The 26,705-nt window shown below is 37.4% G+C and overlaps 1 protein-coding gene across 4 annotated transcripts; it reads left to right on the forward strand.

Annotated features, from left to right (window-relative positions):
• Positions 1-5,452: 5,452 nt before the first annotated feature.
• LOC122027166 (phosphatidylinositol N-acetylglucosaminyltransferase subunit A-like) lies at positions 5,453-13,982 on the forward strand. 4 transcript variants are annotated; one of them, XM_042586056.1, is made up of 10 exons: positions 5,453-5,687; positions 7,343-7,445; positions 10,531-10,669; positions 11,422-11,994; positions 12,168-12,322; positions 12,624-12,714; positions 12,795-12,911; positions 13,031-13,134; positions 13,429-13,519; positions 13,641-13,982. In XM_042586056.1, the coding sequence occupies exons 3-10, from the start codon at positions 10,550-10,552 to the stop codon at positions 13,719-13,721; spliced, it is 1,332 nt and encodes a 443-aa protein (XP_042441990.1). In that variant the 5' UTR covers positions 5,453-5,687; positions 7,343-7,445; positions 10,531-10,549; the 3' UTR covers positions 13,722-13,982. The 4 variants fall into 4 exon arrangements, with proteins under 4 accessions (XP_042441990.1, XP_042441992.1, XP_042441993.1 ...); XM_042586058.1 differs by lacking the exon at positions 5,453-5,687 and adding an exon at positions 9,939-10,037 and having other exon boundaries at positions 7,339-7,445; XM_042586059.1 differs by lacking the exons at positions 5,453-5,687; positions 7,343-7,445 and having other exon boundaries at positions 10,530-10,669; positions 11,417-11,994.
• The last annotated feature ends 12,723 nt before the right edge of the window (positions 13,983-26,705 follow it).

Consider the following 26,705-nt stretch of genomic DNA (forward strand, 5'->3'; position numbering starts at 1 on the left):
CCTAAGGTGATTAGGATGTGCCAACAACATTTGAGGAGTTTTCTAGGGTCAATCTAATTGACACATAGTGATCTAAAAATCTTTAGTATATGATTTTAGGTCTATTACACTTAAGAATATAGAATTTATGGTAAAATGATCAAAATTATCAAAAATGTCAACTAAGGCTAGAATTAGATATTTTATATACTTTTATATGTTATTTGTCATACATTGTTTGTCATATATCATTTCATGACATCATATTTAATTTATTATCATTTGAAATGTCATGATAATACTTAGGTTAGTTATATGTCATGCCTTATTTAAGTTTCATACTTTATGCCATGACATCATGACATTGGCACATATTTCCACTTATGATATTATTTTATGCCATGTCATCATCTCTTGCATTTATGATCAATTAAATTGATTTAAGGATAAAAACATAATTTGATATGTAGATCTAATTGTTGTTTAGAAAATGCATGAGAACTTAGCTTAAGATGACCTAAACCCATATCTCACATCAAAATTGACTTGGATGTGTTTGATACACCTTAGATATGTGTGAGATATTAGGATTATGGGTTAGGATCAAGGTGCATAGTTCTTGTACCTAGATGAGCCTAATTCGAATTTGAGGATCATAGGGAAAACTTGTGTACAAGTCATGTACATTTAGCCCTAAGATTGTGGTCCTAAATTGAATGGTTTAAGATCATTTCAAAATTGATTTAAAAACCCTTGATGAAGCTTTTCTAGTGATAGCATTCATCATTGAGCAAGTTGATACAAAGATGGATTAACCTTGAGCTATTTCAAAGTATTTCGAACTTTGTATCAAGATTAAGAAATGGGAGTTATTTTCATAGAAAACTATTTTTCCATGATAATATATGTTATGAGGAATGTATCCTCAAAATTTTATAATTTTTTGAAATTTCTGTAATTTTTTAGGGGTTTCTGAATTTCGGGAGAAAAATCAGAAATCCTTATCAGAGAGTTGTGGAATATGGACCGATCAGAGAAGATCCTGATCGGTCCAGGGAAGTCTGGATCGGTCACTGGACCGATCCAGGGTAGTGTGGATCGGTCTGGTGACCGATCCAGTGGAGTCCTGATCGGTCTGGTGACCGATCAGAGCGTGCCAAAATGCTGATTTTCGACTGTTGTCTGAAATTTCAGCTATGGAAGTTGGTGTTTTAGTTTTCTAAAGGGTTGAAACTCTCCAAGACATTGTTGGTGCAATGGTCAAGGAGGAGTTGACCTTTAGGGGGAGTTTTACCTATTGGTCAAGGGGGAGTTGACTTTTAGGGGGAGTTTTTACTCGTCAAGATTTCTGAGGATGAGTGATATGGGATTATCACTAAGTTGATTGTTGATTTTAGTATCAAGGGGGAAATTAAGGGTTTCAATGAAAGGTATGAGACTTTCATTAGAAAGAAACTCTTGACCTTGATTCACTCCTTTTTGATGTGTGTCAAAAAGGGGGAGAATGTCCAGAGAATGTTTAAGGATGTTCAAGGAAGAATATTGGAGTTTGGGGAGAATGTTCAGAGAATGTTCAAGGAAGAACATTGGAGAACTATTGGAAAACCTAAGTTAGGTTATCGGGTTAACTTAACTTGATTATGGTTTTTGTCAAACATCAAAAAGAGGGAGATTTTTGGTGCAACCTTAGGTCAAAGTTGACCTGGATGACCCGACTCGAGTTGACCTGACTCGAGGTATATTTTGATGTTTGACAAGAATGGAGAAGTTATATTTTGATGTTTGACAAGAATATGAACTTGGGGGATTGTGGGTGCAACCTTTGGTCAAGGTTGACCTGGTTGACCCGACTTGAGTTGACCTGATTCGGGAAAAGTCCAAGTATGGACACTTGGCACGGAAATGTCCAAGCAGGGAGCTTGGCACGGGAAAAGTCCAAGTATGGAGAATTGGCACGGAAAAGTCCAAGCAGGGAGCTTGGCACGGGAAAAGTCCAAGTATGGAAGCTTGACATGGGAGGTCAGAGAGGGCTCGGTAGCTCGTTCTCTGGACTGGATGGAGTCGGAGAGGGCTCGGTAGCTCGTTCTCCGGACTAGGTCAGAGAGGGTTCGGTAGCTCGTTCTCTGGACTGGATGGAGTCGGAGAGAGTTCGGTAGCTTGTTCTCCGGACTAGGCCGAGAGGGCCTCGTGAGCTCGCTCCTGACCGGATGAAGTCGGAAGGGCCTCGTAGCTGCTCTCGACTAGGCCGAGAGGGCTCGGTGAGCTCGTCTCGGACCTGACGAAGTCGGAGAGGGCTCTAAGGCTCGTTCTCTAGACTAGGCCGAGAGGGCTCGTAGCTCGTTCTCGGATCGACGTGAAGTGGAGAGGGCTCGGCTGGCTCTTCTGACTAGGTCGAGAGGGCTCTGTAGCTCGCTCTAGATCGTGAAGGCTTTAGGTTTAAGGTCGGGAAATTGGATCGGTCCTGTGCCGATCTAGACATATCTGGATCGGTCTCGCCGACCGATCGGATACACCGATTCTCATCAGGTCATCGATCGATCCCGGTGACCGATCAAGAACAAACAGATTGGGAGAAGGAATAAGAGGGATCGGTCTGTGGACCGATCCACCTATGGCCTGATCGGTCCACAGACCGATCAGGGATCGGCAACAACTCTCTGTGAGAGTTGGGATCGGTCTGGGGACCGATCAGCCTAGGCCCTGATCGGTCCCATGACCGATCAGACCCATCCTGGACCGATCAGGGTGGAGCCTGATCGGTCCAGGCCTAGCCGTTGAGACATAACGGCTAGATTTCTGTCTTCTTCGCAGGTTCAAGTTATATAACGAGGTGGAGGGCCTCTACAGGGATCTTCTTCTTCTTCCTCCTTGCGATCTGAGCTTTGCTGAGCTCTCCATTACTGAAGCTTCGTGTGAGCTTCCCTCGGTTGGGTCTCCAACTGAACAGTTGCTGCTGTAGTTGGCATCCGTGAAGTTGCAGCTTCATCAACAGTCGACGAGAAGGCAAGCAAACTAGTGTTTTTACATTCATATTGTTCTTGGCTTCTTGCTGTATTTCTTGTACTCTGATCTTGCTGTTGCAAGAGATTGTGGCGAGGTTTCTCCACCCAGAAGGAGTTTTTATTAGCCGGTTTTCCGGGGTCTCATCCACCAACGGATTGATAGGATTCGTCCACCTTACGGACACGCCGAGGAGTAGGAGTATCATCTCCGAACCTCGTTATATCGTCGCGTTTGAGGTTTGATATTCTCCCGTTTCGTTTCTATCTTTTATTTCCGCTGCGCTAACTCAAATTGTAGGAAGAAACGAGAATTTGGGGTCGGCTATTCACACCCCCCCTCTCTAGCCGCATCTGAAGGTCCTAACAGGAAGTTTGGTGTCTAACCGAACTGTCGAAGTATCGAACCGACTACTCTTCCTGCTGCCCATGGAGGTAATTCACCCGACGGGATGCCCGCCTAACGTTGACCACTTTGACCTTCTGTCGACCGGGTCCTATCTTACCGTCGGATCAAGAGTAATTGTTATTCAATTTATATCTGTATAACGAATTAATTAAGTAATTAATGGTAAGGTTAGTTGGATTAGGGTTTTACTGATACTTTAATTAATGAACTATTAATTAATTGGCTAATTAATGACCTCCTTGATTGATTAATTCATATTTACAGATTATTTAAATTGGATTAATTGGATAATTAAATTCAGATTAGTTAGTCTATGAACTCAAGGGAATTATTTTGATTGATGATTGAGAATTAATTAAGTTATTATAAATCTAAATAAGTGATCAGGTGACGCAATACTTATAATTAATCAACTAAGTGATAGGATTGGTAGTTAAATAATTAATTGATTAATTATAAGGCTATTAGGTGATTTGATTGATTTAATTAATTAATTAAATTTGTAGATGAATTAATTGATAGATAGATTAATTAATTCATTTGGTTGACTAACGAAATAGCTATAAATCAGCTAAGAAAATGGGTGCAAACTTATTTAAGGAAATTAAGAAACTTATTAAATTGATGGGGAATAAATTATTCATTTGATTTTTATTATTAGGATTATTCTGATACTCAAGTAGTCTTACTTTATAATTGTAGATTTGACCTCGAAGGCAGAGTATCTAGTCTAAAGACGATTAAGACGCTCTACATTGAAGTTGGATAGTTCTTCTTGACCTTTATAATTTCTTTGATCTTAGTGTCTCATTATTTCTTATTGTATATTGATTAGGCTGTTAATTGTTTATCTTATATACACTCTATAATATTCTTGTGAGGGACCTTTTGTTGCTTATCTTATTTTAATCTTTAATAACTATGTAGTCTCATTTGTTATTCATGCTGGGATTGGTTATATATATATATATATATATATATAGAAATTTTAGCCTGCGGTGCAACTCTTACGGTTTTGCTACGGTACTTGCCACGTCTGCGAAGAAATCTAGGCCTGGACCGATCAGGCTCCAACCTGATCGGTCTGGGCCTCTCCTGATCGGTCTGGGGGACCGATCAGGTTGGAGCCTGATCGGGCCCCCAGACCGATCAGGAGAGGTCCAGACCGATCAGGTGGGAGCCTGATCGGTCCAGGCCGATCAGAGGAGAGAAAGAGGAGAGAAGCGTTGATTTTTTTTGTGTTTTCTCGCTGACGTGGCAAGTACCGCAGCAAAACCGCAAGAATTGCACCGCAGGCTAAAATTTCTCATATGTATATATATATATATATATATATGATGTTACTATACCAATATAATTATAGACTTATGCTCGTGTATTTATACCATAATATAATTATATACTTAGACTTGTGCCTATATGTTAGTGATATCATAACGTAATATAATTATATCCTTATGATAGTGCTTATATGTTAGTGATATTGTACCTTAGTATAATTGTAGATGTATGTTTGTGCCTATATATTATAGATATTATACTGTAGCAAAATGACATAGTATACTACTAAGTTATCTTCTTTGGGCTAATCTTTAGGGCTATTTGATTCTGATCCTGTTATTTTACTTATTCATGATGATACCATGAAGATAATTGACATATTATGAATAGATGACTAGTGTTTTATCGATTGAGATTATTACTGTTTTATTTATTATTATTATACTTATATACATTTGGACGACCCATTAAACTAGATAGTGGTAGCATGTTATCGCTCACAGTCCGTAACTAGATAACTACACGTTCTGTTTACTAGACCAGATAGTATAACGTAAGGTCTCACGAATATAATTAAAGAATTTATTTATGAAAATTTTAAATTCCCGTGAGTACTAATTAAAGGATTAATTTATAAAATTTTCTATAAATTTTAATTTTTTTTCAGAATTTTAAATAAACTTATACGACATGTTTGAAGAGGATAGAGGTAGAAAATTTGATGAAAAGACGTGATATTCAATTAAATTGGGAGTTATTACTTTAATAATTAAACGTAGGTATAAACGCTAGACCTAGCCCGATTCTTTTCTCTTCAGTATTCCCGAATCTCCGTCTTCTTCCCCTTGCCATCTCCACCATCTTCCGGGGGAGTTTTCACCGAGCCCCGAGCACCGGCCAAGCATCTCCCCACACCGGCAAGCCGTGGAGGGCACTGCACGCAGAGACCTGCGAATACCTCCCTGTCGGCGCGACACCACTGGGCGAGGGATTCCGACGGTGACACGAGGAAGAGAAAGGCAAGTACTCTTTAGATATGTGGATATGAGGTCGGTAAGGTGAGGAATCGGCTCCTAGGAGGAGCCGATGTGTTTGCCTATTGTCCGATTTATGGCATGTATTGCGATTCGATTTACCGTGCTGTTTTTGTTTCATTCAATGGGATGGGAGGTAGATGTCTCGAAGATTTGGTCGCGAATCGTTCTCCTATGATTTTTTGCTTCTTCCTGTGTTTTCTATCGGGATTCCGGTAACGGATTTGGGTTGGTGATGACTTAGTTTTCTTTCTCCTTTCTTCCACTGCCGAGAGTTTTGGATGGATTTCTTCTTTGGGTATCTAGGTGGATCGGAATGTTTGGCTAAGGCGTCAGATTGGGGGGAAATAGGTTGCGATTTGATATTTTTCTCCTAGATGTTCTTGCGCCGGTTTGCAACGTTTCTGGACTTCCGCTAGTTAGTGATTGAAATTGGTTTTTTCGGGTTCTTCTTGAGGAATCGAGCTTCTGGACCTATACTCTTGGCGGTTTTGGTGTGGATGATGGTGGTCTTGGTTCTCCATGGGGTTTCCGGTTTCTGATTGTTCTTGGGTACTGATGAATACGGTGGATTCGCGGGTGTTACGGAGCTTCTTTCATTGTCCTGTTCTTTACAGCGTGTTTTCGGAGTTTGTTCGCATTATCATTGGATTTGGATTGAGTTCTTGTGACTTGCTTCGGTAAGGTGCCGAGTTCTAGTGTAGATTGTTTTCTTTGTGATGGTGCCGAGATGTTAGTGTGGATTGTTTTCTGCTGTGATTGTGTTGAGTTACTGGTGCAGAGTAGCAGATTTCACCGAGGTTGTTGTATCTTTAGTTCCTGAGAATTGATTTCGGAGGCTGTGGGGGTTTTGCTGTGTTGTCGGGATTTCAGATCAGTAATTGCACTGTTAATTTTGGATTTTTGTTTGGATGTTGTGACGCATTCTAGTGATGTTGGTATTTTCGTGAACAGATTTTGGGGAAAAAGGACTAGGGTAGTTTAACTTGTAGTGTTTTCGTTATTCTTTTGAATATATGGATGGAAAAACTGTGCTATTTATAGTTCTAGGTCACTTTGCTATGCATGCTAGTTTTATGCTCCAGTTATGCTACTGTTTGTTATTGTTGCTTTGATGCGAATGGATTCTGTTCCTTAAAGTCGGGTATGCATGTTTTTAATGTCTTCTTCCAGTGTAGGCATATTTACAGAATGAATAAAATGTGCTATAGATATAAGTAGAGTGTGGATCGACTATGTTTTCTTATGTGGCTAATTGGATGGGTATGAGCATATGTGGTGACAGTACAGGATGGGTGTCCGGGATGAGCTTCGGGGAAGGTCCTTCTAAACATGACTGATACTATAATTTATGACTGATACTGTAATTTATGTTACCTTCGGCTATATGACTATATGTTCTCCTAGGAGGTACCTTTAGGGTCATGGGACGGATTGACTAGCTCAAATGGTGGTTATCACTTTGTGACATATCCACCCTTATTAGACATGTAGGCTCTTTTACATATTGTATCCTTCCCTTCTTTATTCTGTATTTGAGTTTATGTTCTATGCCTACTAGTTACTGTTCTTGCTACTTCATATCTTTTATATTGGATTGTACTTGCTGGGTTCGTAGACTTATGATGCCTACGTTACAGGTGAGGGAGACGTCTCCCAGGATACGATGGAAGGCTTGTGGATGGAGTAGCTGAGGAGGCGGGATGGACGCATGATAGTGTTCGGATGTCTTAGGAGTGCCGAGTAGGCTTTGTTCTCTCATGTGTCCTTCATTTGTTTAAGGAATTGTATTGGTGTTTTCCCTGTTCCTTTTGATAACCTCTTGCTAGTGATGCTATCGTTTACCTGTGATAAGGTGATTCATTCTGATGGGATCATTGCTACGGTTATTTTTATAGCAAATGTTTAGAGGGTTGTTCCTTGTTCGATTACTGGTAAAAATAAAAAAAAAATCTAGGGATGTTTTATGTAGTGTGAATTCGTCAGTGGACAATGACTACCCACTAGATCGAATAGTAGTAGCGTAAGTTTGCTTGCAGTCAGTAGCTGAGAAGCTAGATAACTACCTAACCTTGTCTGCCCATTAGACCAGATAGTGATAGCATGAGTTTGCGCGCAGTCAGTACTTGTGATGTGTTTGTTATATGCTAGTTTTATGCACAATTTGAATGTACGGTATGTACATCCTGTTTATTTGTCATACCTAGTTGATCAGGTTAGCAAATGGTTATGTTGGTACTTTTGTTTTTGTTAATAGTTCTATGTTAGTGCTTGTATTTATGTTGGTAAGTAACATTACTTGAGACTTCCCCCTTTGATCTAATCTTCATACACTATTTCGTTTTATGCACTATTTTTCTATATACCCATGAATTTGTTTGTACAATTGTACTCACTATCCATTGTTTTTTTTTTTTACTTTCAAGACTTCCCCCTTTGATCTAATCTTCATACACTATTTCGTTTTATGCCCTATCTTTCTATATGCCCATGAAGTTGTTTGTACAATTGTACTCACTATCCATTGTTTTTTTTTTTGACTTCCAAGTTAGCAAGTAGAGGAGTCCTAGTTGTTGGTCCCATCTTGCTTTGAAATGCTTTCTTTTTCTTTCGTTGTTGCACTTTGTTTTTCTCAGCACTTGACATTTGAAATTTGCTTCTGTTCAGTTTGGCCTATTCTTTTATATTCTTGGTAAACGCATTTTTTATTAAGACATACGCGTATGGAGACTTTTTTTTTACCTATATATATTTATGCATGCTCGTATGAAACTTTGGGAAAAAGTAATAGAAAAAAGATTAAGGAGACCACAGTGACAGAAAATCAATTTGGGTTCATGCCTGGAAGGTCGACAATAGAAGCTATATATCTTCTTAGATAATTAATTGAAAAATATCGGGAGTAAAAACAAAATCTACACATGGTATTTATTGCCTTAGAAAAAGCTTATGATAGAGTCCCAAGAGATATTATATGGAGAATTTTAAAAAAGAGAGGTGTTAGCGTAATATATATTAAACTAATTAAGGATATGTATGAGGATGTAACGACCAGAGTAAAGACTTCAGGCGGAGTAACCGAAGCATTTCCAATAAAGATAGGGTTACATCAAGGATCAACTCGAAGTCCCTAGTTTTTTACACTAATTATAGACGAACTGTGCATATTCAATATACAGTACCGTGGTGCATGTTGTTTGCAGATGATATTATTTTTTTAGATGAAACACGTGAAAGAGTAAATGCTAAACTAGATCTTGGAGGGAAATATTAGAAGAGAAATGTTTTAAGCTTAGTAGATTAAAGATAGAATATATGTAATTTAAGTTTAGCAATATTAGAAGTAATGAAACAATTGTTAAGATAAGAAATGACGAGTTGCCTGAAACCGAGAGATTTAAATATTTAGGATCATTTTTGCAAAACGATGGAGGGATTGAGAGATATGTCTTACATAGAATACAAGCAGGATGGGTGAAATGGAGGGAAGTGTCGAGTGTTTTATGTGACCGTAAAGTACCTCTTAAACTTAAAGGTAAGTTCTATAAAACCGCAGTTAGACCTGCTATGTTATATGGAGCTGAATGTTGTGCTATGACTCGAGCACATGATCAGAAGATGAGAGTTGCAGAGATGAGGATGTTAAAGTGGATGTGTGGATATACGAGGATGGACAAAATAAGAAATGAGAGCATTAGAGAGAAAGTCGGAGTTGCATCTATTGAGGAAAAACTCCGTGAGACACGTTTAAGATTGTACGAACATATACTTAGACGACCAATAGATGCTCCAGTTAGGCGATTTTGAAACTATGATAAACATGCATATCAAACGAGGAAGAGGAAGACAAAAAAAGACTGGGTTAGCAACAATAAAACAAGATAAAATTTATTTAAATATAGATGATGATATAATAGGAGATAGAGCTCGCGTAAAAGGATTTGTATAGCCGATCCCACCTAATGGGAAAATGCTTGGTTGTTGTTGTTGTATATTTATGCATGTTCAGTTGTTTTCTTTACTGCCATTTGTATTTTACTACTTGTGTGTCAGCAATGCTTTAGATTCTATTATATCAGAATGTCACTAAGGGGTACCTCGTCGTCAGATGACGATTTATACCCATGAGGTGTGACGCTAATCCTATCTATGTCGGCTGTATTTTTTATAGATTAGGAGGTAAGTTTTCTACATTCAAAAAGTGTTACATTTAGGCTGATGGCTTTATTCTTGCAGAACCAGAGCAGATAAACAATCAAGCCAGTCTTTGGTCAGATTACCCTTTATGCGACCCCCCTCCTCCTTTTGTTGCCAGTATTTTTTATAGATTAGGAGGTAAGTTTTATACATTCACAGTGTCACATTCTAATGGTTCAATTCTTGAAGAACCAGAGATAACTGCAATAAAGCTAGTCTCACATCAAATTACCACCATGCCTTCACCCTTCCTTTTGTTGCAACATATATTGATCTCCTATATTTTCTTTCATGCCTTCTTATGCAAACATGTATCAGTACCATCTTTAGTAAGCTCCTTAAAATGATGTTTGTGTTCTGAGATGCTAACAGATGCTAGATGAATGTATGATCTTTGAAATCAGAAGGTCTGAATGTAAGGAAAAAAATTCCTCTTCCATTGATTTGTTATTCAGTTCTGATGCACATGCACACAGCTGAAACTTCAATTTTGTTTACACGTTCTTCTTGCACAATTGGAATTTTGAAACTATGTGTTTCTTGTTTTGCTTTATGTAGACTTGTCATTCTTCAATGATCAAAATGTTAAAGTGTGATTCATATTTCATACTACAGATATTTTTAATCGCAGGTTCTGATTTCTAATTGCCATGGATCAACAACGGAAGCACAGTATCTTGATGGTTTCTGATTTCTTCTACCCAAACTTTGGTGGTGTGGAAAGCCATATCTATTATCTATCTCAATGCTTGCTTAAGCTTGGCCACAAGGTTGAATAATTGTTTTCTTTTAGAATAAGAAGTTCACTAGCTCAGGTTTTTTTTTATTTTGGTTGCATCTTTTTCAAAGACGGAAGAAGGGGAACCTTGGCGCAACGGTAAAGTTGTTATCATGTGACCAAAAGGTCACGGATTCGAATCCTGGAAACAACATTTTGCAAAAAGCAGGATAAGATTGCATGCAATGGATCCTTCCCCGGGACCCCGCATGGCAGGAGCTCGTTCACCGGGCTGCCCTTTTATCTTTTTCAAAGACGGAAACGGATCTTAATGCTTTTGCTTTCAAAATTGGACTAGTATGATCAATTCTAGTTTTTTTTTTTCTATTATCTAGCTCAATGTTTTCTTAAACTTACCTGCAAGGTTAAACAATTGTTTTCTTTTATCATAAGAAGTTCATTAGTTCAGTTTTTTTTGTTGCATCTTTTCCAAAGACAAGAACTTTTGCTTTCAAAATTGGACTAGTATGATCGATTCTATTTTTCTATTATCTATCTCAATGCTTGCTTAAGCTTTGCCACAAGGTTGAACAATTGCTTTCTTGTAGCATAAGAAGTTCATTTGTTCAGGATTTTCTTTGTTTTTTTTGTTCTGTTGCATCTTTTTCAAAGACAGAACCTGATCTTAATGCTTTTGCTTTCAAAATTGGACTAGTATGATCGATTCTAGTTTTTGTTGGTAATTTTTGTTTTTCAATCCTGGTTTTCTAAATCTGTTTGTCATTTTCTACATTTGTAGCTCAGGTGGTGGTTATGACACATTCATATGGTAAGCGAACTGGAGTACGATATGTAACCAATGGTTTGAAAGTTTATTATGTGCCATGGAGAGCATTTCTTATGCAGAATACATTACCAACCTTTTATTTGACACTTCCCATCATAAGGACCATTCTAATTCGGGAGAGGATATCCATTGTTCACGGCCATCAGGCCTTTTCAACTCTTTGCCATGAAGCACTGATGCATGCCAGAACCATGGGTTACAAAGTCGTATTCACGGATCATTCACTATATGGTTTTGCTGATGTTGGAAGCATTCACATGAATAAGGTGTTGCAGTTTACTCTGGCTGACATTAGTCAAGCTATATGTGTTTCTCATACTAGTAAGGAGAACACAGTTTTGAGATCTGGGATAACACCTAACAGGGTCTTCGTGGTGCCTAATGCTGTGGATACTGCTATGTTCACTCCTTCTACTTGTAGACTCAGCTGTGATGAAATTGTTATTGTTGTCATAAGTAGATTGGTGTACCGAAAAGGTGCTGACCTCCTTGTCGAGGTCATTCCAGAAGTTTGCCACCTCTTTTCAAATGTAAGTAAAATTCATTAATTCCACTTTCATTTTACATTGGGGAAGCTCCGTAGATTAGACAAGTTCGTGAAAATAGTTTGTCACCTAAGACAAGATTCATACATCTTCCAATTCAGATTTTCATTCAGAAATTTCATGTTAAGTTATGCCTCCTCATTGCTTCCTCCGTTAAGGTTCGTTTCATAGTTGGAGGAGATGGCCCCAAACGTGTACGGTTAGAAGAGATGAGGGAGAAGCACTCTCTTCAAGATAGAGTCGAAATGTTAGGTGCTGTGCCACATGCTCGAGTGCGATCTGTTCTGATTTCTGGCCATATATTTCTAAATAGGTATTCCTTTCTTAAGCCTTTTTTTATATACTCCAGTGAAATTAAACTATCTACATGGTGCTGAGAATATTGTATTAATGGGTGCTAGTTAGTTGAGTTGGACTTTCTTCTTGATTGGATTTGACAATTTTTCACATTTATATGTTTGAGGCTAAAACTGTGATGGAATCATCAGTTGTTGATTGAACCAACTGGTTCACATAGGTTTTTGAAAATATTTTGTATACTGAAAAAATAATTCTTAGCTCTAACAGTGCTTAAAAACCTGGAAAGCATAACTGAGATAGGCTTCTTATTGCAGTTCCCTTACAGAAGCTTTTTGCATAGCTATTTTGGAAGCTGCTAGCTGCGGTTTGTTAACTGTAAGCACAAGAGTTGGAGGCGTCCCAGAGGCATGCATCCAAGCCTGCATATTGTTGATGGCCTTTTGTAGATTTTTTTTCCTCAAATATTTTACCTTGTTGAATGGCAGGTCCTTCCAGATGACATGATTGTGCTTTCAGAACCTGATCCCGGTGATATGGTCCATGCTATTAGAAAAGCTATCGTTATGCTTCCAAGTATTGATCCATATGCTATGCACCAACGTGTAAGTTGTATTCAACAATGTTTCCAAATTCTTTCCTTCTAGTGTTTGATAATTTTGTTATTATGTACACGTATGCTTTACATTGAAAGAATATTATGTTTTACAATAAATTATATCAGATGAAGAAGCTTTATAGTTGGCATGATGTGGCCAAAAGGACAGAGATTGTCTATGATCGTGCTTTACAGTCATCTGATGAAAATCTGTTGCGGCGCCTGCCACGGTGAGAAAATAATCAATCACATTGCAATTCTTCACTTGTATAGTTGTATTGTGGTTATATCGATGAAAAACAGAATCAAATATAAGTGTTCCCTTTCGACTCAATTAACTAGGTTTTTCTGTTTATCTACTAAACCTTTTTTAGTTGAATGAAATATGTTTAATTCTTTTGGTTGTATATTGAATTTTTTTATGGAAACACACAATGTTCTGAGCATGGCCAGGGATCTTTATTATGGTTCAGTCCGTATCACTTCCTTTTTGTTGATTTATCCTATTATTTCTATGCAATCAGATACTTAAAATGCGGGAGTTGGGCAGGCAAGATGTTTTGCTTGGTTATGATTGTCAATTTTCTGCTATGGTGCCTCTTGGATTCGTGGCAGGTAAATTGATTACCTTTTGCTGATGATTCATGGTCGGTCTCTCACATTCATCACCATACTTCTTTGGAGGAAATTTCTTATGCTACATGCCCTTTTTTGTCTTTTGATTTTATGGGAAAAGCCTGTTGAAAGCATCGAAGAGGTTCCTGACCTGGTGTTTATTCGCAATGAGAACGAAGATGTTGTGCATGACTCGATTTAAACTTAGCATTAAGGTGGACTCTACAAGAACTTGGTGCAGTTTGCAAGTGGTGCAAGTGGCCATCAAGTTTTTTTTTTTTATTTAAAGTGAGGTAGAACCCTTCTGTAGATTGTTGTTATAGGAAATCATTCAGTTTTATTATCGGGTCACCTAGCTAATTGGAGGAAACAAAATATTTTATGTAGTTCATTTTAGATAATGGACAATTACAGATTCTGTTGTTTTACATTTGGTATCAAAGTTTGGTTGTTGATTTGCTCAGTTCGCTACACACTTTTATTCCTTGGGCTCATTGAAAAGGTTTCTATTGTATTTTGTGTCAAATGATCGTGTATTCCTAAACTATTTGCTTTATTCGACTATTGTTTGATAACACTACAATTCAATCATTGCACTGGAGGCATCATGGAGTAGAAGAATTTCCAAGTCTTCTTCTAAAATCAGGTAACACAAAATGCAGAGTCTCTCAGGTTTCTGCACACTTTCAGGGTATTCTTATGTTTCTCTCGATCTGAATGCGATCGAATAACACTCTCTCGATCTGAATGCGATCGAATAACACACGGCTCAATCGAAATTTAAAAGTGATTTCACCAGTGGAGTTTCCAAGTCTTCTTCCAAAATCAGGTAATACAAAATGCAAAGTGTAAGGTCCACGAGCCATTTGTAAATTAGGAATATGAGCATTTTTTTTTTAAGTTAGTTTAATGTTTTTCCAAGATAATTCAATGATAAATAAATAAATAAATATAATAATAATAAAATAAAATATAAAATAATAATTGTATCATAAAAAATTATTTTATAGAATTTTAAATAAATAAATATAATAATAAAAATATAAAATATAAAATAGTAGTGGTTCCTTAAAGAAATTATTTTATAAAATTTTTAAAAATTAATATATTTAATTAATCAAAGTATATAACTCTAAACTTAACTCATAATCCGTCTCTAGCATCCTGATTCATCTCCTCTTCTTCGCCTTCGCGCCTAAGCCGGCTGGCCGGTGCCACCATGCCGGTGATCTCCTTGGTGGATAATGCCTCAAGTCGTAGACGTCCGCGACAACCCTTCATCTCCGGCACGTCGTCCTATGGTTAGGCAACTAGTTTTCCTTTGTGGATATGGATGGGGGTTTCCTTTAGATAGGCAAGCAGAGAACCTCGATTTACTGTCCTTGTTTCTGTGTAATAGCTTTGCATCTTATAAGAGTTGAATTCATGGGAAAGTGTTAGGGAATTGGTTTTCTGATTTTTGATTCCTGCATTTGCCTTCCAGAGGATTTTTGTTTTCCTAAGGCTGAACGGTTTTAGATGGAGAGGTATGGATTGATCGCAGTGGGTTTTCGGTGATGCATTTATTCCTTCTTCTGGTTCCGGTTTCTGCAACAGATCAGGGAAATTTCAATGGATTTCCGAAGTAGCATTTATTTTTCGAAGGGTTTTTGATCTTCGACAAGGGATTAGGTAGATTGCTATTTGTTTCCATGATGCATTTCTTCTTCTTACGGGGTTCAATTTCCTGCAATAGATGTGGGGGTTGCAATGCGTTTTGATGTTGCCTTCTTCTTGAAGGATTCGGTTTGTTTTCCGCAACGGTTTTGGGGGTTTGCGATTGTTTTGTTTTGTTATAGCATTGCTCCTTTGTGTGCTGAATTCTGTCCGATTTGAATCTACATGGAGGGCAGTTCTAAGTAGCTCTTTAAGAATGTTGGTTTCGTTTGACTAATTGTTCTTCCATTAATTTCTTGAGACACATGGATTGTATATGCATTGCTAGTAGTTTTGTGTAGATCACTTCATGATAGACAATTCAGGAATTATGCAATATTTACCTGCGATGTATGTTATGATGGAGCCCTGTTTATCCTATCCAATATAGATAACTTGTTAATGATATACATGGGTGGTGCCGGTACGGATTGAATGTCTCAGAATGAGCACTGGGGAGAACCCTTCTAAACATAAATGATGATGCAACATGATTATAAGTGTTGGTGCAGCGGGGCCAGCAAAAAAGGGGGGGGGGGGGGGGGGGGGGGAATTGCTTGTTAAGAATAAAACGAACATTTCTCGTCTTCTCAACCCATATTAGTAGCACAATTAAATTAACAAAATTGAACAACTATAAAATTAAAAGAGGCGGAAGAATTATTTGGTTACAATTTATATAGTTGTTAATCCAAGACAAATAAAAGCACTAACAAAATCTCCTTTGTTGAATGCAAAGAAGCCTCTTACATTCTTTGAAAGATTAGAAATAAACTAGAAAATGAATACTGGAGTTCTTGAATATTTCCAAGTTCCAGGGGTCTTTTTATAGCTCCTAGAAAATCTTATCCGTAGCTTGAAGACGCCTCCAATATGATCCAAGGCGCCTCTCATTGGATAAGTTTTATCCGTTGAAGATAAAACTCTATTTGTACCTAACGGCTATCGAAAGGCGCCTTCATAAGGCAGATCAGCTCGCTTTACGCTGATCTCTTCTTGGGTGATGCTCTGACTAACCGGAGTTAAGCTCACCCGAACCCAACTCTGACTTTCTCCTCGAGCAGTCTTCCTCCTCGGCTTCTTGTCCCTCGTACAACGTGCACGTCCTTCTTATCCATTGATGTACTCTTTCACAGTACTTCGTCCCTTGGATGCACCGAGTCTGTCGACTTATTTCCCTTGCTATCCTTCTCGCTAGCTGCGTGTTCCGCTCGACTTTTTGTGTTTCTAAGCTCATGCACACTTAGACATAAGGATCAAACACACACATGACCTAACTTAACTTCGTTGACTACATCAAAACTACCACAGGGTACTTACAATCTCCCCTTTTTTGATGTGCATTAACCTAAGTTAAAATTAGGGTTAAGAATAAAATGCAATAACATAAGTAAGTGCAATAACATAAGTAGATGCAATTATAACAAAAAAATTGTAACACGATAAATTAACTAAGTTAAAGAATTGTGCAAGAATAAGTACATAGAAAAAAAAATATTCTAACTTCCCCTTAACTTATATCTATTTCTCCTCTTTTGATCACATAAAAAACAATGGGAAATAATATGTAAAAAAATAGTGAGAAAAATTTGAAATTCTTCTCTGGGTAGTTAACAAGAATGATCAATAAGATAATATTTTTTAGAAATAAATTTAAAAAATATTCTATTTTTACTAATTAATCTTATGTTTTGACAAAAAATAATTTAAAATTAGTTTTCTATTTTAAAAAATCCTGCAAATTTTTGTTAAGTTTGAATAAAATAATCTATATTAGAATAAAAATTTTCACAAGAAAAAAAGTAGTTTATCAAATAGAAATCTATTTGAACGATCAATTTTGCGAAGATAAATCTTAAAAATAGTTTTTAGCTCTAAAAATTCTTTTAAAATTTTCTAGATATGTAAAACATATTTTCAAATAGTAGAAAAATCAAAATTCCCAAATTTCTATTTTCCTTAATTTTTAATATTAAAAATTAACTTTTCAAAAAATTATTCGTAATAATTCAGATAAAATTCAAAAAATATCAAAAACTTTTATTATGATAGAGAACATTACGTTTTATCAAAGAAAAATATACGTTTTTAAAAATAATTCTCAAAATAATTTTTAATTTTTAAAATGTCATTTTTATTAATAAATTCATAGAAAATAACTTATTGTTCAAAAAAATTTAAAGATATTTATTATGACATATTTTATCATAGAAAAAAATGAATTTTTCTAAAAATGGATATGCGAAACCTTTTTAAGTTTAATATTACAAATTTCGTTAAAAAAAATTCAAAACAAATAATATAATAGTCAAATATTTTTAAATAATGTTAGCAGATCAAATCATCAAATAGCATGGTAAAAATTTTCAACTCAAAATACGAATAGTAGATGTGCTAAATAATTAATTTTTTTAAACAATGTAGAAGTTAACTTACATTAAAGCATGCATAAAATTGATTTAAATTATGCTAAGCATGATTTGAGAATCCAATACAAATTTTTACCTATTGGATTTATCAAATAATTTTTATGCATATTAGTTTTGACTATTTTTGTAATTTGGTACTTGTGAAATCGTAAATACCAATTAAGCCATCTAAAATTTCTAAAATTTAAATTTCATAAATATTTTGGAGTTAGAGCATGTAGTCATTTTTAAATGATTCTATTTGTTTCTTTAACTTATCATTTTCAAATTTGATCTTGTCAAATAAATCTAGTGGACATGCATTAGCTAATTATTTTTTTAAATCAACATTATTTTTTTCTAATTTGCACATATTTTTAGAAAGCATTTTGATAAACTCGTAAGATTGTTTAGAAGATAAAATACATACTTCACTTCATGCTATCATACTCCATCTTCATCGATACTTTCTTTCGAAGACTCTCCCCCTTGATCGATGCTCATCTCGGATGAGCTTTCTTTGTCTTCAGGTAGGTATTCAGCTATAAGTTCTGTTCCGACAGTTTCCTCGATCTCGGATTCTTCTGACGATGACTCGATGTCCATCAAGGAGTTAGATTCGGTTTCTTTTGATTCTTCATAGAGCTTTTCCTAAAGTTCTTTTGCACTCTTATAGTTGTCGATTCTGTCGAGTTCCTCAACCGGTAGTACGCTTATAATTAAGGTGAAATTCAGCCTTAATGTTTGCCATAAATTTGTCATGCTTTTTTTTTGGTCCAGAGATGTTCTTTGAGGTCTTCTCCATTCGTGTTCTTTGGTGCTTCAAAACTATATTTTATTATTAATAAAATGTTAAAGTCTGTCTTAAAGAATACATCCATTCGTCGTTTCCAAAACGCAAACTCCCCCTCGAACACTAGTGGGTGGATGCTCGCTCCGACCATCGTCTTTATACTTCAGACGACGATTAGTCCTTCTAAAGCGGTTGGGCTCTGATACCACTTGTTGATGTAGTGGGGCCGGTAAGAGAGGGGGGGGGGGGGGGGGGGGGGGGGGAATTGCCTGTTAAGAATAAAACGAACCTTTCTTGTCTTTTCAACTCAAATTAGTAACACAATTAAGTTAACGAAATTGAACAACTATAAAATTAAAAGAGGCGGAAGAATTACTTAGTTACAACCTAAGTGGTTGTTAATCTAAGGCAAATAAAAGCACTAACAAATTCTCCTTCGTTGAAGGAGGAAAAGCCTCTTACACTCTTTGAATGCTCAGAAATAAATTAGGAAATGAATACTGGAGTTGTTGAATATTTCCTAGCTCCAGGGGCCTTTTTATAGCTCTTGAAAAATCCTATTCGCAATTTGAAGGTGCCTCCAACATGGTCCAAAGCATCTTCCATCAGATAAGTTTTATCTGCTGAACATAAAACTCTATCCATGGCTAATGGCTATCGGAAGACGCCTTCAAGGGATGGAAGGTGCCTTCGTACTGATCATGGAAGGTGCCTTCCATAAGGCAGATTATCTCTCTTTATGTTGATCTCTACTTGGGTGATGCTCCGGCTAACCGGGGTTGAGCTCACCCGAACCCAACTCTAACCTTCTTCTCGAGCAGTCTTCTGTTGGTGTAATATTTCCTAGGTCAGGTTGACCAGGTTGACTAAGCTTGACTCAAGCTTGAGTCCTGCTGTTTGAGTTTCAATGTTTGACAATACATAGAGATTGCAGATGCAATCACCCGATTGGGGAGATTGTTGATACAATTCTTCTTTGGTCAAGGACTGATCAATTTGATGTGAAAAAGAATCAAGTAGGTCAAGGTTAACCTGACTGGGAAAGTCCTAACTGGATGTCAGACAAGGAAAAATCCTGGTGAGTGAAGTCAGGTGAAAGACCTAGTGAATGAAGCTAGGTAGTTGGAAAATCCTTTTGAGTGAAGTCAGGTGAAAGACCTAGTGAGTGAAGCTAGACAGGTGAAAGTCCCGGTGAGTGAAGCTGGGCAGTGGGAAAGTTCCGGTGAGTGAAGCCAGGTGAAAACCCTAGTGAGTGAAGCTACGTGAAAGTCCTGGTGAGTGAAACCAGGTAGATGGAATGCCCTAGTCAGTGAAGCTAGGCAGAAGGAAAGACCTAGTGAGTGAAGCTAGGTGAGAGTCCTGGTGAGTGAAGCTAGGAAGATGGAAAGTCTTAGTGAGTGAAGCTAGGCAGATGGAAATACCTGATGAGTGAAGCCAAGCACGTGGAGATCCAGGTGTGTTAAGGTTGACCGGACATCCGGTGTTGGGAAGCCCAAGTAGGTCAAAGGATTGACCGGATACTTGGTACGAGAAAATCCAGATGGGTCAAGGGTGACCAGACATCTGGTGGAAGTCCAAGTGGGTCATGGAGGACCAGACACTTGGCACGAGACGGTAAGTCCAAGTGGGTCAAGGTTGATCGGACACTCGACACGAGGAGAAAAGTCCAAGTGGGTCAAAGGATTAACCAGACACTTGGTGAAGAAGTTTCAGCAGGTCAAGGTTGACCAGATGCTAGGCAGAAGGAGTCCCAAAAGGTTACGGTTGACCGGATATTGGATTTGAGAACCCTGGACTTGAGTTTAGGAAAGTCAAGGTTGGGGCAATCGATCGGCTGATTGATTGACCCAAGCCCAATCGATCAGCCGATCGATTGGGAGAGTGTTGCGATAAGCAGCGATCCAATTGATCGACCGATCGATTGGGAGTAAGTGTCGGGAGCACAGAGAGCTGCCCAATTGATCAGCCGATCGATCGGGCATCGCCAATCGATCGACCAATCGATCGAGCACCGCCAATCGATCGGTCGATCGATTGGCAACTGATTTTCTCATGCGATCGTGAGAAAGCCTGGATCGATCGGTCGATCGATTCAGGCAGCTTCCAATGAGCACAGAGGCCCTTTGAATCGATCAACCTATCGATTCAAGACTCCCCAATCAATCAGCCGATCGATTTGGATTCGACCGTTGTGCAGGATACAGGTGATGGACGATTGCGATGGCTAGGATGTGACGAGGCAATTGATTGGGACGAAGCTCAATCGATTGGGAGCCGCAGGAGCGCACAGTATATAGCCGTTGCGAGCAGTTTTCTCAGCAGCTTTCACGCACGATTCTTCCCGATTCTTCATGTGATTTCTCCACTACTCACAGCCAGTTTTTGAAGGCTCTTCGGGACAAGTGCTGGTGCACTTCCAAGGTTCAAGAGGCAACAACAAATGACACGTAAGCAAGAAGAGAGGGTTTTCATTTGGATTCATTGTATTTTTCTTCTTGTGTTGAGTTGTTGTATGTGTGAGTGTTGTACGAGGTTTCTCCGCCTCCGGTAGTTACCGAGAAGGAGTGCTTTTATTAGTGAAGTGAGCATCGTGTGTGGATCCTTGGATTAGTCAACTCTTCTTGAGGTGGATACCAAGTAAATCCTAGTGTTAGTGTTGTGAGTGTGCTTTATATGTATTTTCGCTGCATTTCATCATCACAAAGTGAACAACCGAAGCGCGATGAGCTATTCACCCTCCCCCCCCCTTCTAGCACAAATCGACCATAACACCTTTCTCTTCGGCTTCTCGTCCCTCGGATGTCGCGCATGTCCTTATCGTCTACCGGTGTACTATTCCGCAGCACGTCATCCCTCGGATGCACCGAGCCCGTCGGCTCTTTTCCCGTGTCATCCTTCTCGCTAGCTGCGTCTTCCGCTCGACTTCTTGTATTTCTAAGCTCCTGCACACTTAGACACAAGGATCAAATATACATAGAACCTAACTTAACTTGGTTGACCATATCAAAACTATCACATGATACTTACAATAAGTTCTCCTAAGAGGTACCTCTAGAGTTCATGATTACAGACCTAATGAATGTGCACTAAAGACGATTGCCACACTTGCGTTATGTTTACCCGTCACTAAGTATGTATAGTTTTTTTTTCTTTGCTTCTTTTTTTTTTGTGTAAATAAGTTCAAGCTGCCTGTTACTTCTAGTTTCACTCTTGTTCATTTTTTCTTAACTATATTGAGGTTCCTTTACCGTGTATGTAATACCATGCTTGATATGGTTAGAATTCATTTTTAAATGTTTTATCTTTATCCTAGAGTGATATGTTATATGATATTTTGGAAATATTGATCAGATCTATACTAGTTTGATGATATCTAGTTTTAGAAAACTTGTAGAAGATTTTTTAACTCAAGCAAGAGAAGCTAAAATCATAGTTTGTAGACAAACATGCACGAGATTAAACATAGCCATTTCTAACAGTAAAATATCATCTTCATCTTAAACATAGCTATTTCTAGAAGTAAGTTTAAGTAAATTTACTATTCTTGGTTTTCGCTCTTGTTTTGCTGCTCCTGTTATGTACCTACTTGTGGAATATTTATTTGCTAGGTCCATGGACTCACATTGTAAATTATGCAGGTGGGGAGGATGCCACTAAATATTTGACAAGGGGCGTGGAGGTGAACTGAGGAGATGAGATGGATGCATAGCGCATTATCCGAAGGTCTCTAGAGCACGTTATACCTTTTGTCTTTTGAATGGTTATGTAGTTATGAGTGAAAAACTATTTGTTCGTTTATCTAGTATGAGCTAAAATTGTCATTTGGACAATACAAGCTAAGATTTGAGGTATTAATATGTTGCTTTATATACTGGTGTTATGGGTATAGAGTAAGGGTTGTTTCACAGAGTCTCTGGTTTTTGCACACTTTCAAAGTATTCTTATGTTTTCTCGATCTGAATGCGATAGAATAACATAGTTCAACCGAAACTTACAAGTGATTTCTGTTGTGGAGTTTCCAAGTCTTCTTACAATATCAGGTCACAAAATGCACATTCTCTCAGGTTTAGGGTTCTGCACGCTTTTGAATTATTCATACGTTTCTCGATCTGAATGCGATAAAATAGCACAGTTCAATCGGAACTTACAATTAATTTCGGCATTTGATTTACATACTTGAGAGAAACCTTTTATGGATCAGTACTTTTCTGCCTAGTAACGGATTAACGGAGATTTTGGAGGTGAACGAATCTCTTTTACCACATAGATCAGTACTATTGAGGATTTTATTAACTGTTGATAGATTAATTAATTATGAGAATAATTTTACAATAAATTTTAAATTTTTCTTTATACACAGCTTTTCATAGAGGTAGGATCTTCTGAACCACTTTTTATGGTCTAGAGGATGTGTCACTCATATTTGCGATCGATCGTGGTCGTGATCCGGTCGTAAATAGTTGCGATCACTTCCTGGGTTCACCGTCCCTACCAGATTATAGTTTTTGTTCGGAGTGGGCGGCCGGAGGCCGCCCGGAGGACACCCTCGCACATCGTTCAGTAACTTGGCCACTTATCCACCACCGGAGGCCTCCGGGCGACTTTCGGCCGCCCGCTCTGAACAAAAACTATAACATGGTGGGGACGATGAACCCAGAAAGGGATCACAACAATTTATAACCGGATCGCGATCACGATCCGACCGCAAATACAAAGAATACATCTCCTGAATCATAAAAAAATGGTCTAGGAGATCTGTACTCGTTTTTCATAGGTTCTATCAAACAATAATTTGATAGATTAATTTTTTTTATCAAACAATAATTTGATAGTAGGAGGTAGGATAGAGTCTTACACAACTAAGATTTGAATTTCTTGTAGGGTATATATTATACGCTTGTGTGTTTGAATCATTTGTGATGTTGGATCATGTCAGGATCCCTCTATACTTTTCAAATTTATCTCGGAGTAGATTCAATCATCTTTAAAAATTAATCAGTTTTTAGAGGTAGGAAGAATTAAAAAAATAAACAAATCAAATAATAGTTCAAGAAACTTCTGTATTTTACCTTGCTCGTTTGTTTTTCAAAATAAATCCAAAATTCACTTGATTTTAGTGTATAAACTATTAAGAATAACTCAAATGTAAAATAAGGAGATAAAATATAAATAATGATTAAAATATATTGGGAATGTGAATGGAATAAAGAGAGAAGATGAATAGACTCTATTGTGTATGAGTTTAGTCCCACATTAGAAGTCTCTTGGCTTTATTGTTGGTTTAAATTATGACACATGCATTGATGTTGTAAACATATGCATGGAGAGAGACTCTCACGTGTGAGTGCGCAGGGGTGGGTGCAAATCCAGGACCCGGATTGGTACTGAACCAAGGTTGACTGGTGCGTGTGAGCACGACTTTCGCATGTTGAATGCCAGACCAGTTGAGGTAAAATTTACCCAAAAGAATGAAACAACATATTACCACTTGAATCTTGCTCAAGGGTGTAATGGAAGTATTAATGTGAAATTAATGCTGATTCCGTAACGTCTCGACATTAATGGCGACATTAAACTCATTAATGGTCTTAGTATTAATGGAGACATTAATCTCATTAATAATGATAGAGCTCCTATATAAGGAGGCTGGATCTTGAGCAAAGCGAAGAAAAAGTGAAAGCGTCGTGTATCCGCTCGGCTAAACTACTTGTGATAGCACTCAGGTGCATTCTCAGTTCGCCACGAACAACCAGTGCTTGGTTGCGTTCGTGGTTTTGCCGTTGTATCCTGGGAAACAGAAAATCCGAGAAAGTCTCGAAGCACAGCCGAAGGTGGGACGAATCCGTTTCAAGGAAATTGCGTCGATCGCAGGCCTCGGTTCGCTGCTCTGTTTGTCCGCTCGGTTGGACTCTTCATCTGCTGGGTCGGCCACTCGCCCTTCTGATATGCCCGACCGATCTCTTTAACTGTGAATTGAATTTAATTCAAATATTTAAATTTAACTAATTTTCTATAAATCTCTGGCTACAAATTGTTTAGTTTGAACAAAACATACACAAAATAAAGCATTATGAAAAAAAGATCGAGGTCTTTTTTTCCTAACGAAACTTATAAGAAAAATAAAAATAAAAAAAATAGAGAAATACTTTTTAATTGCTTTCGATAGGAAGAATAGAGAAATTTTATAGTTTCATCAATCAAAATAAAAAATATTATAAATGCAAAATAGATTTGAAAAGTTATTTATTTATTTATTTATTTATTTTCGTTTAGTTTGTATTAGTTTTCTGTCCAAATCAATTGAAAATAATATAGACGAAAATTTAAAAAATATATATTTTTCTTAGTTCTGCCAAGGAAGTAGAAATAGCGTAACTGGATTTTTTTTTTCAATTTTATGATTGAGGATAAACCCTAAGGTATTAAGTAACCTTACTTATTCTTGGTCCTTCACCATTTTTTTTTTTAATTTTTAGGAAAAATTATTTTTTTTATTAAAATAAAAAGGAATCTAATTAAATAAAAAGAGAATATTAAGGAAAAAAACAAAATACAAAGAGAATTTCATATAAGGAGATCAAGTTAAAAAACATAACAAGAAAAATTTAGATAAAAAATCAAGAAAAAATCAATTGAAAATTTTAGATGAAAATATCAAACAAAAGTAAATAATTGTTCTTCTGTTTTAAGTTAATTATTTTTGGTAAATAGTGTACATAAAATCTTAAAATTACTTTTTAGTAATTATTTTCTTTAAAGCGATTGGGGTAGTCTGTTTTGCTCCGTCATCTAACACTCCCGAGACTACGGTGCAACAGGGCGTTCAATTACCTTCTAGACACTTATAGTTCGATTCTCAGCTACAATATATTTGTAAGAATTTTTTTCTCCAAATGAGACTTACAACTAAGGGATGCTAGACTTTTGGGCCACCCGCCACAAGTGCTTCTTAATTTATTCTGGTGGATGGTGGAAGATTTTCTGTCATGCCCCAGAGGAGTCCCTGTCAGAGGAAAAATCCGGCAGCATCTCCCCTGTACCGGTGACAATCTGAAGCACGAATACATCAACACACAAAATACCTTAGTCCACACGGCTGGAATATACACAACCACGCAGTTATATATATTAAACAACCCACATGACTGTACTAAAAAATATAGCGGAAAACGATAGAAAATCATTACAAATCAAAATCAAGACTGCTAGCCAACTAGGCTTACACAACATAACAAACAACACAATACCAAAAACAATGAAATAACCACATGACTAAACACTAATACAATGCCAAACGATAAAGAATATATGAAAGGAAGCAAGATCGAAGTAAAACCGTTCTCTAAAGTGATGTGAGACTGACAGACAGGATACTCCAAGCAACATCAACCTGAGATAGGAATAAATCGACAGTGTGAGTTCAACAACTCAGCGGATACCAGATAGACACACATAATAAGTTATAACTAACAGTAATAATCATGCGGTACAGTTTTCTGAACAATGAAAGGAAATGTAAACTGAAAAGGCTGAAAAAAATTGTACTCACCAAGACCTTATATCTAAATATAAGGGTCATCAGACCAGATACAAAATGTCACATGCATGCATGTCAAATATATGCAACCCAAACAAATCCAGCATCCAAAATGCAGCAATCACAAACAATAAATACAATCTATGCATATGATGCAAAAATAATATGGTCACCCCTGACGTTAGTCAGCCATCTAACACACGATGGTGAGACCAAGTGAGTAAGGTTATGACAACTGTGCATTCTGTCATCACTACTCCTGAGTGACTGAGTGGACAGGATGTTGTTGGAGTATACCTATCCTCCTACCCCAAACAAAGTGGGGGAGCTCAATGCTCTCATCTCACTGTATCATAGTCAAGGGGGAGGGATCCCTGCCCGCTACACGCTGCAGTCATTGCTACCCATGAGCAGATCAGCGGAGCCCTGACAGAGCAAACTGCAACACACATCCTACGTGAAATACCACTAACCCATGAGTGGTTGTGTGTGCGCAGGTCATGTAACTGGCGATGTGCTCAACAACAATGGAGTCGACAATCGCTCAGCATGAAATCATGCAAAATGGTGCATGACACTAAACATGTAGATACTGACAGTATACACCTCCATATAAAATGTACCAAAAAGGAAATAAATCCATACAATGATTTAGGTAACAATAAACTAGGTACACAAGTCAGACATGTCAAATAACTAGACTACTACACAGTAAGACAATGTATGTCACTATTTCTATGAACAGGAGTAAAC

Source organism: Zingiber officinale, chromosome 10A (genome assembly GCF_018446385.1).
Source record: "Zingiber officinale cultivar Zhangliang chromosome 10A, Zo_v1.1, whole genome shotgun sequence".
NCBI lineage: Eukaryota > Viridiplantae > Streptophyta > Magnoliopsida > Zingiberales > Zingiberaceae > Zingiber > Zingiber officinale.